General features: G+C 53.6%; 1 protein-coding gene across 2 annotated transcripts in view; it reads right to left on the bottom strand.

The window, feature by feature from the left end:
- Positions 1-13,222, bottom strand: part of FBLN2 (fibulin 2) — a gene marked incomplete at both ends in the record, with an annotated part of 37,513 nt that overhangs the window by 16,903 nt on the left and 7,388 nt on the right. For both annotated transcript variants that reach the window (XM_080718094.1, XM_080718095.1), the window contains 5 exons: positions 1,105-1,218; positions 1,721-1,930; positions 5,548-5,728; positions 7,031-7,160; positions 10,146-10,257. In XM_080718094.1, coding sequence (XP_080574220.1) covers positions 1,105-1,218; positions 1,721-1,930; positions 5,548-5,728; positions 7,031-7,160; positions 10,146-10,257 — 747 coding nt within the window. The remainder of the gene's footprint in view (positions 1-1,104; positions 1,219-1,720; positions 1,931-5,547; positions 5,729-7,030; positions 7,161-10,145; positions 10,258-13,222) is intronic.

Genomic DNA, 13,222 nt, shown 5'->3' with positions numbered 1-13,222 from the left:
GGGGATGGAACCCAGGGGCATTTGACCTCCGAGCTATACCCCCTGCCCTATTTTTTTATTCTTTTTTTTTTTTTTTTGGCGGTACTGGGGTTCCTGGAAGCCCTTCTACCTCCGGGCTACACTCCCAGACCTATTTTTATATTTTTATTTGGAAACAGGGTCTCCTAAGCCAGCGCGCGCGGCTGGCTTCGAACCTGCGCGATTCTCCTGTCTCCGCCTCCCAAGCGCGGGGATGACGAGCGTGCGCCGCCACGCCCGGCTATTCTTTATTTTGAAACAGGGTCTAAGTTGCAGAGGGCCTAAGTAGCCAAGGCTGTCCGCGAACTGTGATCCTCCGGTCCCAGCCTCCTGAATGCTGGGATTACAAGCGTGCGCCAACACGCCCGGCTCCCAACCCTTTTTAAATTATCATTATTATTATCATTATTATTATTATTAGTAGTAGTAGTAGTAGTAGTATGCTTCTTTTTTTTGTGGTACTGGGGATTGAATCCAAGGGCATTTCTACCTCTGAGTCTCTTTTCTCCTCCAGCCCTTTTTTTTTTTTTTCAGTACTGGGGATGGAAGGCATTCTACCTCCAAGCTACACTCCCAGCCCTATTTTATTTTTAGTATTTTTTTTTAAACAGGGTCTCACTGAGTTGGGAAGGGCCTCGCTAAGTAGCTGAGGCTGTCCACGAACTGCGATCCTCCCGTCTCAGCCTCCTGAGTGCTGGGATTACAAGCTTGTGCCACCGCGCCTGGCTATGATTTGGTCTTGAAGTAGTCTCACTAGGTTGCTGAGAGCCTCACTAAATAGCTAAGGCTGGCCTCAAACCTGCGATCCTCCTGTCTCAACCTCCCAGGAACTGGGATTATAGGCATGCCCTGCCACACCCAGGTAAGCAAGGAGTTTATTATCTGAATTTTAGGGGAATGAAGCAAAAGCTGCGAGTTGGCTTGCCTGGGGGTCACACACGGCTCCCTTAATACCACTCCCCAACTTAGACAGGTGAGTTGTGTCAACCCTTTGACAGATCCCACAAATCCAGCACGAGAGAGCTCGCTACCCACCAGTGGCCCAGACCCTCCCCATGCCCCGGGCGCCCTTAGGCCCCCGCTCACCTTTGCAGGTATTGGGGTGTGGCAGGGGCAGTGGGATGGAGTTGGGGGCCTCTGGGGCAGCCTCAGGCAGCAGTGCAGACTCCCGCGCGGCCCCCGGCTGTGCAGGGTCTCCATCTGTGGGGGCAGAGCAGACCCCCAGGAAGGGCTCACGTCTTCAGCCACACCCCAGAACTCACAGACACGGCCCTTCTCATGCCGGGCCTGGAAACGGGGCCTCGTCAAGCTCACCCCCAGCCAGGCAAGGCTACAGAAGCTCAGGGTCCAGACATACCTCCGGCAAGAATAATTTCCCAGCTCTTCAGGGAGGGAGGGGGAGGGGAGAGGGCAGGAGGAAGGGAGGGATGGAGGGGGAGACTAGACTAAGAAGAGGATTGTCTAGATGAAACAGGACACAACTAGAGCCTATGGCCTGGGCCTGCCCCCGAGACCAAGCCCCGGCTCAGACACTGTGGATTTACCCCAGGATAAAAGCCCCCCTGCCCAGCCTTGAGCCCCAGGGCTGAGGCCGCCAGCGCCTGCCAGTTCTGAAGGACCCGGGGGCGTGAGGTGAGGCACCGCAGCCAGGCCGGCGCGCCCACCGGCGGGACCAGCCTCAGCCCCAGCCCCGGGGCCTCACCTGGGCGGCAGGTGCGGCCGTCGTCCTGCAGCGAGAAGCCGGGGAAGCAGACGCAGCGGTAGGAGCCGACGGTGTTGACACAGAGGTGCTGGCACAGCTCTCCGGGGAGCAGGAGGCACTCGTCCTGGTCATCGCCTGGCAGGCTGTTGGGCAGCTCGGCCTCGGGGCCCAGCGACAGGGCCTCCCGGCTGGCCATCTCTGCCTCTGACACTGGAGTGGGGGTCAGGGTTCAGGGCAGAGCCAGCCCGGCCTGATTAGGTGGCTGGGCGAACGGACCCCCAGAAACCTCTGTTAGGTCCAGCAGATGCTGAGGACAGACGGAGGCCGGTTGGTTGGACAGAGGGAGAGATGGGTTCGTGGATACGGGAATGGATGCAGGGATGAAATGGGCGGATGGATGGATAGATGGATGGCTAAATGAGTGGGTGGGTGGGTGTGTACATGAATGGGTGGCTGGGTGGCGAAATGGATGGACAGGTGAGTGGATTGATAACTAAATGGATGGGTGGATAAATGGATAAATGGCGGAATAGTGGATGGATGGATGGATGGATGGATGGACGGACGGACAAATGGATAAATGGTGGATAGGTGAATGGATGGATGGATTGATGTGTGGCTGGTTGGATGGATGGATGGATGGATGGATGGATGGAAAAATGGATGGAGAAATTGATGGAGAAATTGATGGACAGATGGACAGATGGAGAAATGGATGGACAGACAGATGAATGAAGAAATGAATGAATGTGCAAATGATTAAATGGTACGTGGGTGAGTGGATAGATGGGTTGTAGATGGATGGATACTTGGGTAAATGTACGGAGGCTGGGTGGATGGATGGATAGGTAGATAGGTGGGTACATGAATGAACAGACGTCCAGTAAGAAGAATGAGTCCACAGAACTGAACTGGTACAAGCCCTCCTCAGTCCCTGGCTATGAGACAAGGCCACGCCTGTAAGAGAGCTCTGGAAGGATACCGAGCTGAGTTCAGACCTCTGAGCTCAGGGGCATCAGTTGAGGACGTCCCCTAACAACAGGAAGGGCACCAGACCTGAGCTCCGTCAGCTCAGGTTTCTGGTTTGTTTTGGTTTTTTATGTGTGTGGTATTGGGGAATTGAACCCAGAGGCATACTGCTTCCAAGATACATCTCCAGCTCTTGTATTTGTTATTCTGAAACACAGTCCACTAAGTTGCTGAGAGCCTTGCTGCATTGCTGAGGCTGGCCTCAAACCTTCGATTCTCCTCTCTCAGCTTCCGAAGTACCAGGAATACAGGTGTGTGTCGCCATGCCCAGCTAGGATGGGCACTCTCTATCTAGAACCTTCCTTAGCCACGTCACCTCGGGCAGCACAAGGTCTCCCTGCGCCTCCAGGTTCGGGGTCAGTGCACCTCCCGTGGCTGCAGCGGGGTCCTGGGTCTTTAGATCCTGGGAAGGCACCAGCCAGTACTGCAGAGAAAAGCCTGCCACTCCTCCAAGTTCTGCATGGGCCTCGGGCCTCAGCCCTCCCGCCAGCCCCATGCAGCAGAGCCCCAGAGAAAAGCAGCTGCATGATGTCATGCCCACGGAACGTGTCTCATATAGAGTGTGTTTACAGTAAGCTCCGGCAGCCCTGGCCTGGCACTGTGGCGGGCAGCGGCAGACCCAGGCCAGGGCTCCCGGAACACACCAGCACAGGGACACACCTCCAGGGCGCACGCTCAGCTCCTCCTCCTCAGCACCTCTCTCCAGACCATCCTCCGGCACAAGGGAAACTGAGGCTCAGGGGAGCCCAGTAGTTTGTCCAAAGCCATTGGAGCAGGACTTGGAGCTAGTTCAATCTGATCCCATGGCCTAGATGTCTGAGGCCCAGGTCATCCAGCACTCCATCCATCCATCCATCCATCCATGCATCCATCATCTATCCATCCATCCATCCATCCATTTCTATCTGCATCCATTTCTCCATCCATCCATCCATCCATCCATCCATCCATCCATCCATCTCTATCTGCATCCATTTCTCCATCCATCCATCAATCCATGCATCCATCATCTATCCATCCATCCACCCATCCATCCATCCATCCATGTTTTCCATCTATCCATCCATCCATCCATTTCTCTCTCCATCAATTTCTCTATCCATTTCTCTCTGCATCCATCTATTTCTCCATCCATCCATCCATCCATCCATCCATCTATCCATCCATCCATATATTTTCCATCCATCCATCAATCCATCCATCCATTTCTCTCCATCCACTTCTCCATCCATCCATTCATCCATCCATCCTTCATCCATCCATCCATTTCTTTCTCTGTCAATTTCTCCATCCATTTCTCTCTGCATCCATCTATTTCCTCATCCACCCACCCATCCATCCATCCATCTGTCCCTCTCTCCATCTCTCTATCCCTTCCTCCCTCCCTCACAGGAGGACGCATGCTATGACAGGCTCTGCCTGGCCACGCTGCCCACCTGTCCTCTCCTGCCTGCCCACCTCCTGACCACTGCAGGCCGACTCCCCCCACACTCTGCCTTCAACCAGACTCATCTTCACATTGGTACTCACCGGCCCCCTGGGTGGGTGGGCAAATTAGGGGGATGAACAAGAGAGCAGAAGTATAGCTGGATGGAGAGACACACAAGAGAATGGGCAGGATGGATGGATAGGTGGATGGATGGGCAGATAGGTGGGTGCGTGGGTGAATAACTGGGTGGGTGAGTGGGTGGGTGGTGGGCAGATAAAATGATGGGCAGGTGAATGGGTGGGTGGATGGGCTGATGGGTGGATGCGTGGATGATAAGGAGGTAGATGGGCAGATGGATGGAAGCATGAATGATACGTGGGTGAATGAATACACAGATAGATGGGCAGATGGGTGGACAGGTGGAGAATGGGTGAGTGGATGAGTAGAAGGGCAGATAGATGTGTGAGTAAGTGGGTAGATAGGCAGATGGAGAGATGATGGGCAGCTTGACAGGTAAAAAGATGTGTGGGTGAGTGGATGGGTGGAGGGGTGGATAGATAAATGGATGGGTGGGTAGGTGGGTGGGTGAGTGGGTAGATGGATGGATGGATGGATGGATGAATGGATGGATGGATAAATAAGGTTATGGGTGGGTGAGTGAATGGATGGAGGGATGGATAGATAAATGGATAGGTGGGTGGGTGGGTGGGTGGGTGGGTGGATGGGTGGATGGATGGATGGATGGATGGATGGATGGATGGATAGATTGATGGGTAGATGGGCATATAAGCTGATGGGTGGGTGAGTGGATAGATGGAGGGATGATAGACAGATAGACAGATAGACAGATAGACTAATGAGTGGCTTGGTGGCTGGCTGGCTGGCTGGATAAGTAAGCTGATGGGTGAGTGAGTAGATGGAGGGAGGGAGGGAAGGAGGGAGGGATGGGCAGATGAATGGATGCATGCATGGATGGTGGATGGATAGTGGCTGGCTGGCTGGATGAGTGGATAGATGGTTACGTGGAGGGAAATGAATGAGCGGGTGGGTGGATGAATGTTGAGATGGATGGGTAAGTAGGTGGGAGGGTGGAGAGAGGGAGATGGACGTGATGGTGGGCAAAGATGGGCGGTGGGAGGGTGATGGTAGCAGTGGTGGCTAGGCAGGTGGAGTGCGCAGTGCAGAGAGAAGGGAATGAGATGGAGGCCCAGAATCAGCAGAAGAGAGTCCAGCGTCCGGGACCACAGAACTCCGTTCAGGGCAGTGTTTGTACCTCAAGGCACAGGCAATTATGGACCCAATTAGGAGCCCAACAGCCACCCCATACCCGATGCCCCCCTCGCCCCAGCCCAGAAGCAGCAGCGCCCACCTCTCCTGGGTGCAGCCTCGGGCTCTGGGGGCCGGCGCATCTCTGGAACGATGAGGGGGTCTTGGCCCTCGCAGCAGGAGAGCATGGCGTGGCTGCACGGGTAGCCCAGGTTGGGGTTGGCCTCACAGGGCTGGCCTTCGGCCCGCACGCGGAGCCCCAGGACGCAACAATCACAGCATTGCTGGGTACAGAGACACCACCATTGCTGCTGGGTGTCCCTGAGAACCACCGGGACCCCGGGAGCAGCCTGGGCCAGACTCGGGGGAGGGACCGGTGAATGCTGAGTGAATTTTGCCTGTGTCTGCCGAGGCCTCCCCAGTGTGGCAGGACGGTCTGGGAAACGCAGGACTAACGTTAGGGGGTTTTGTTTGGGGCACCGGGGATTGAACCCAGGGGCATTCTCTCTCCCAGCCATACCCTCAAGCCTTTTTTTTTTTGTGGTACCAGGGTTTGAATTTAGGTGACTTCTACTGCTGGTCTATTGCCGCAGCCCTATTTTATTTTTATTTTTTTTTTGAAACAGGGTTCTACTATGCTAAATTGCTCGGGCGCTGGCTCAAAACCTGGTATCCTCTCGAATGGTAAGGTCCACATTTATACAAACAGGCCCTCAGCCAATACAGTGGTGTATCCATCCCATAATCCCAGTACCTGGGAAGCTGAGGTGGGAGGGTCACAGGTTGGAGGCTAGCCTCCGCAAGTGAGGCCCTCAACAATTTAGTGAGACCCTGCTTCAATAGAAATTAAAAAGGCTGGGCGCGGTGGCGCACGCTTGTAATCCCTGCGCTTGGGAGGCGGAGACAGGAGGATGGCGCAGGTTCGAAGCCAGCCTCGCGCGCTGGTTTAGGAGACCCTGTTTCTAAATAAAAAAAAATATAAAATAGGTCTGGGAGTGTAGCCCGGAGGTAGAAGGGCTTCCAGGAACCCCAGTACCACCAAAAATAAAAAAATAAAATAAAATAAATAAAAATTAAAAGAGAGCTGGGGGTGTCGCTCAGAGGTAGAATGTCCCGGAGTTCAATCCCTAGCACAACACACAAAAAAAATTAAAATAAAATAAAATAAAACAGGCATGATAGAGCACACTTGTAATCTCAGCATTCGGGAGGCTGAGACTGAAGGATCGCAGTTCGCGGCCAGCCTCAGCTACTTAGTGAGGCCCTCTGCAACTCAGTGAGACCGTGTTTCAACATAAAGAATAAAAAATGGGGCAGGGGGTATAGCTCGGAGGTCGAATGCCCCTGGTTTCCATCCCACAAAATAAATAAATTAATTAATTAATTTAATTAAGGGGTGGAGTGTAACTCAAAGGCAGCCCGCCCTTGGTTCCAATCTCCAGTGCCACACACACAAAACAATAGTAATCACTGGTCAAGAGAATGCCCAGTGGTTTTCTGTGCAGATGGCACATGCCCACTCCAGATGTCCCCCTACCAAGGAGCCCCTCCCGACCTGCCCGGGACGCTCACGGAGGCTAACTTGCCTTGTGCAAGGAGACGCCACAGGAGTCCGTGCTGTCCGCTCCGCAGGCCTCGCCCTCCTTGGCCCCCAGGACTCCGGCCACGCAGCTCTTCTCCTTCAAGTAGGAGACGCAGCAGTGCCTCTGGGCCGTCCTGGGGCAGAGGGTGCGCCTCAGCCCCAGCACGCACCCCGCTCTCCCGGGGACCCTCTCCAGGATGGATGGTGTCCCCACTTCCCCAGGGGCAGCGCGGAGTAGGTCCTGGGGATGGGAAACCCCTGCCCGGGCGGGGTCCAGAGCGAGCACGGTCCAGTGGCCCCCACCATGTCACATGGCTGGCTGGCTGGCTGCCTGCCTGCCTGCCTTCCTTCCTTCCTTCCTTTCTTTCCTTTTTTGTATTTTGTTTTTCCCCAGTACTGGGGATGGAACCCAGAGGCATTCTACCTCTAAGCGATACCCCCCAGCCCTACGTTTTATTCTATTTTTGTGTGTGTGGTGCTGGGGATGGAAACCAGAGGCTTTCTACCTCCAAGCCATACCCCCAGCCCCATTTTTTTTTTTTTTTTGGTGGTACTGGGGGTGGAACCCAGGAGCTTTCTACCTTCAAGTGATACCCCCAGCCCTATTTTCTATTTTATTTGGAAATAGGGTCTCACTAAGTTGCAGAGAGCCTAAGTAGCTAAGGCTGGCTTCAAACCTGCGCGATCCTCCTGTCTCGGCCTCCCAAGCGCGGGGATTACAAGCGTGCGCCACCACGCCCGGCTTGTTTTTTCTTTCTTTATTTTGAAACAGGGTCTCACTGAGTTGCAAAGGGCCTCGCTAAGTAGCTGAGGCTGTCCGTGAACCGCGATCCTCCGGTCTCAGCCTCCCGAATGCTGGGATGACGAGCGTGCGCCACTGCGCCCCCCTGGCTTTGTTTCTTGGTTTAACCAACAAGACGCAGGTCTAGGTCTCGCTGGACACAGAGCTGAATGTCCATGACTCCCTAACGAGAGGTTTAACATTCAGAGCCCTGCTACCCAGCTTTAAGAACAGATACACCCAGCCAGGCGTGGTGGGTGCACGCTAGTACTTGGGTGGCTAAGACAGGAGGATTGCACAGGGTGGAGGACAGCCTCAGAGGCAGCGACCAGAGAGAGGATCGTGGTTTGAGGACAGCCTCAGTTACTTAGCGAGGCTTTTGACAACTCAGCGAGACCCTGTTTCAAATGATAAAAAGACTAAAAAAGTTGGGCTGGTGGCGTAGCTTGGAGGTATAATGCCCCTGGGTTCCATCCCTAGTGCCACACATACAAAAATAAAATAAATAAATAAATAAATAAATAAATAAATAAATAAATAAATAAATAAAACCACAGGGTCTAATTCTGACCAGGTTGGCTGGGGCTTTAGGCAAATCACGCCACCTCATCTTCCTTGTCTGCGAGGCTGAGTTGGCTGGAAAAGATGCCGTTCCCGGAGAAAAAAGAGGCTGAGCAAGGTCCCCCATAGGCCTGGCAAAGGGCAGGGAGGCCAGAAGCGAGCTGTTGGTTGGGAACAGTGAGCAGAGAAGGTCAGAGGCTTCCGGACGCCCCCGGGGCAAGTGATTTGGGAAGGAAAGGGGCCGAGGAAAAGGGTGCACTGCCACGGCTGGGTCTGGACGTCCCCAAAGACTCACGAGTGGAAGCCTGGTCCCTGGTGTGGCAGTGTTTAGAGGCAGTGCCTTTGTGAAGGTATTTGATTGGGTTATAAGGCCTCTACCCTCATATCAATCCACCAATGGAGTCGTGTGTGTGTGTGTGTGTGTGTGTGTGTGTGTGTGTGTGGTGTGGTGTGGTGTTGCTGTACTGGGGCTTGAACCCAGGGCTGTTCTTTTTTTTTTTTTTTTTTTTTTTGGGTGGTACTGGGGGTGGAACCCAGAGGTTTTCTACCTCCGGGCTATACTCCCAGACCTTTTTTTTTTAATATTTTTTATTTGGAAGCAGGGTCTCACTAAGTTGCTGAGAGCCTCACTCAGTAGCTGAGGCTGGCTTCGAACCCGCGCAAACCTCCTGTCTCAGCCTCCCAAGTGCAGGGATTACAAGCGTGCGCCACCACGCCCGGCTAACCCAGGGGTGTTCTACCTTCAAGCTACACCCCCAGCCCTATTGATTTTGGATTTAGATTTTTTTTTTTTTTTTCGTTTTATGTACTGGGGATGGAACCCAGGAGCATTCGACCTCCGAGCTGCATCCCCAGCCCTATTTATTTATTTATTTATTTATTTATTTATTTTTGCAGGTCTGGGGATGGAACCCAGAGGCATTCGACCTCCAAGCTACACCCCCTGCCCAATTTTTTATTCTTTATTTTGAAACAGGGTCTCCCTGAGTTGCAGAGGGCCTCGCTAAGTAGCCGAGGCTGGCCACGAACCGCGGTCCTCCGGTCTCAGCCTCCCGAATGCTGGGATGACAAGCGTGTGCCACCATGTCCGGCTTGATTTTGTATTTAGAAAGTGTCTCACTAAGTTGCTGAGGTTGGCCTCGGACCTGAGATCCTCTGGTCTCAGCCTCCCAAGTACCGGGATTGCAGGCATGCGCCGCCAAGACGGGCTGGATTCATACTTTAATGGACTGTTGGGAGGTGGTAGAGACAGTAGGAGGTGGGGTCTAATTGAGGGAGTGGGTCCTTTGGGGGCTATTGTCCCTTCTCCACAGCTCCTTTTTCTTCCTGGCTGCAGATCCCCTCTACCACGCCCTTTCGCCGTGATATCCTACCTCATTGATGGAGCCGGCCCACCCTGGACTGACCTCTAGAACCATGAGCCAAAATAAACCTTTCTTCTTCCAAGCTATATTTCCTCAGGCATTTTATCATAGCAACACCAGCTGCCCGATGCCCCGCACAGCACAACTGCGGTACGTGGTGAGGGACGCACTCAACCGTGTCCCTGGGCACTAATGGCCCTATACATCTTGCTCCAAATTGTGTGCTCCCCTGATCACACGCATCAGGCCAGCGACAAGTTTAGGTGCATAGCTAATGCTTGGGGACAGTCTCACCCGGAGAAAGCCCAGCTACGAGGATCATGGCAGACACTTCCAGTCACCCTTGGGTGCCAGGAGGCGCCTCCAGGGACCGGGGTCTAGAGAAAGTGACAGAGCTCTGGGGGCCGCGTTACCTGCAGGCGGTGTCCTTGGTGCCAACGTCAGGCATGTCCAGGCACTCGTCTCTGTCAATGGCCCACTGCTGGCCGGCCGCACAGCACGTCTCGACCAGGTCCTTGGTAGAGCCTATGTGTATAACGCAGGGTACGGTCACCGAGGCAGGAGAGCAGGGCGTTCCACGGTGTCTGGGGCTACCGGGGAGAGCACAGGCTGCGGTGCTCCCAGCTGGCGGCCACGGCCTTCTTGGGGAACGGCCTGGGAGGCGAAGTCCTCCCCACAGGGTCTGGAGGGAGCACGGGCCAGGACTGGCTCTCAGGAGGAGCTCCAGGGCCCTCACAGCCCATAGCTTCAGGGTGGTCCTGAAGCTTCGTCCAGCTCTGGGCCCCAGATGTGTCCCCAAAGAAACCCCAACAGCCACAAGGGCCTCTAAGTCCCACGTTGTTTATAAGGAACTTAATATATTATTATTGTTATTATTATTTATTATTATTATATTATGCAGTGCTGGGGATGGAACCCAGGGGCATTCTACCTCCGAGCTACACACCCAGCCCTATTTTTTATTCTTTTTTTTATATACTATGGATTGAACCCAGGATTATTCTACCCCTAAACTGCATTCCCAGACCTATTTTTATTATTTGTTTAATTTTATTTTGCAGTACTGGGGATTGAACCCAGGGGCATCCTATCTCCAAGCTACAGCCCCAGCCCTATATTTTATTCCTTATTTTCAAACAGGGTCTCACTAAGTAGTTGAGACTCTCCATGAACTGTGACCCTCCAGTCTCAGCCTCCCGAGTACTGGAATTTCAAGTGTGTGCCACCATGCCTGGTTTTTTTTTTTTTTTTAAACAGGGTCTCCAGCCAGGCGTGGCGGCGCACGCTTGTCATCCCCGCGTTTGGGAGGCTGAGACAGGAGGATCGCACAGGTTCGAAGCCAGCCTCAGCTACTTAGTGAGGCTCTCGGCAACTTAGTGAGACCCTGTTTCCAAATAAAATATAAAATGAGTCTGGGAGTATAGCCCAGAAGTTGAAAGCCTCTGAGTTCCACCTCCAGTGCCACCAAAAATAAATAATAAATAAGTAAAGCAGGGTCTCACTAAGTTGCCGAGGGTCTTGCTAAATTTCCCAAACCTGCAATCCTCCCATCTCAGCCTCGCGGGTACTGGGGATTCCAGGTTTGCGTCACCACGCCCGCCGGCTGCATTTCTCTTAGGGGCCTGACTCCTCCCTCCCGGAGCCTTTTCCAACACGGCCTCACAGAGATTACAAGATTGCAACAGATCCCCGAAGGCCTCGCCAGATGACCTGGGAGGGACGGCCCGCAAGTTGACAGCGGATACCGTGCGTGCCAGCAACGAGCTGGGCACTCGGCCAACTCCTTGAATCCTCAAAGTTATTAAAACGCTGGGCTGTTGTTATTTCTATTTTCTAGAGGAAGCGGGAATTACGAGATCCCAGCCTCGACTTGCCCTCCTCCTCCCCGCCCGGCTGTGGGTGGCAGAGGCGCCTGGCAGCGCACCGTCGGGGCTCCCTCTGGCAGTGGCGGCCGGCCTTCTGGGGCTCGCACGGGGTTCTCTTCCCGCCCTCCCCTTGGTCAGGGGCCAAGTCTCAGCCGGTGCTTGGCCGGCCTCCCTCATCCGCTCCTGGCCTTTCCAACAAAGGAACCCAGGAGCTGCAACCCTTAGGTTGGGAAGGCCACCCACTTGGAGAGAGGTACCAGGGCCAAGTATGGAATTCCAGGCCCATCACAGCCCGGCCAGATGACGACCCTGCCGGGAGCAGTGGCGCACCCCGCCATGCTGGTGCTCGGGAGGCTGAGATAGGAGGATCGCAGGTTCCAGGCCAGCCTCAGCCACGTACACTATCAGCAACCTAGCGGGACCCGGTTTCAAACTCAAAAATAAAATAGGGGCCTGATGTGTCTCTTCTGCAAAACTCAACAAGCCGGGCGTGGTGGCGCGCGCTTGTCATCCCCGCGCCTGGGAGGCGGAGACGGGAGGATCGCGCAGGTTCGGAGCCAGCTGTGCTGGCTTAAGAGACCGTTTCCAAATAAAAATATAAAATAGGTCTGGGAGTGTAGCCCGGAGGTAGAAGGGCTTCCAGGAACCCCAGTACCACCAAAAAACAAAACAAATCAAAGCAAACAAAACAAAACCTCAACACTTCTTCCTCCTCCATTTATTTATTTATTTATTTATTTATTTAGGTGGTACTGGGGTTCCTGGAAGCCCTTCTACCTCCGGGCTACACTGCCAGACCTATTTTATATTTTTTTAAATTTGGAAACAGGGTTTCCTAAACCAGCACGCGTGGCTGGCTTCGAACCAGCGCGATCCTCCTGTCTCCGCCTCCCAAGCGCGGGGATGACAAGCGTGCGCCACCACGCCCGGCTTCTTTTATTTTTTACTGTGTACTGAGCCCAGGGTTATTCTAATCCCAGTACTTAGGAGGCTGAGACAGGAGGACCACAAGTTCACGGCCAGCCTCAGCTACCTAGTGAGGCCCTTTGCAACTCACTGAGACCCTGTTTCAAAATAAAGAATAAGCCAGACGTGGTGGCACACGCTTGTCATCTCAGCATTTTGGAGGCTGAGACAGGAAGATGGCAGTTCCGGGCCAGCCTCAGCTACTTTAGTGAGGTCCTTTGTAACTGTTTCAAAATAAAGAATAAAAAATAAAAATAGGGAAAGGGTGTAGCTCAGAGTTAGAATACCCCTGTGTTTCACCCCCAGTGCCACAAAATAATTTAATTAATTAATTAAATAAATATAAAACATAGGGCAGGGGGTGGAGCTCGGAGGTAGAATGCCCCTGGGTTCAATCCCCAGGACTGCAAGAAGTAGAGGAGGAGAAGGAGGAGGAAGAGGAGGAAAAGGAGGAGGAGGAGGAAGAGGAGGAGGAGAGGGGGAGGAGGAGGAGAAGGAAAAGGAGGAGGAGGAGAAGATGGAGGAGGAGGAGGAGAAGGAGGAGGAGGAGGAGGAAGAAAAGGAGAAGGAGGAGGAGGAGAAGGAGGAAAAGAAGGAGGAAAAGAAGGAGAAGGAGGAGGAAGAGGAGGAGGAGGAGGAGGAGGAGAAGGAAAAGGAGG

This window comes from Muscardinus avellanarius (genome assembly GCF_963383645.1).
Source record: "Muscardinus avellanarius genome assembly, chromosome: 22".
Lineage (NCBI taxonomy): Eukaryota > Metazoa > Chordata > Mammalia > Rodentia > Gliridae > Muscardinus > Muscardinus avellanarius.
The sequence above is the reverse complement of the archived record's forward strand: the minus strand, read 5'-3'. Positions and strand labels throughout refer to the sequence as shown.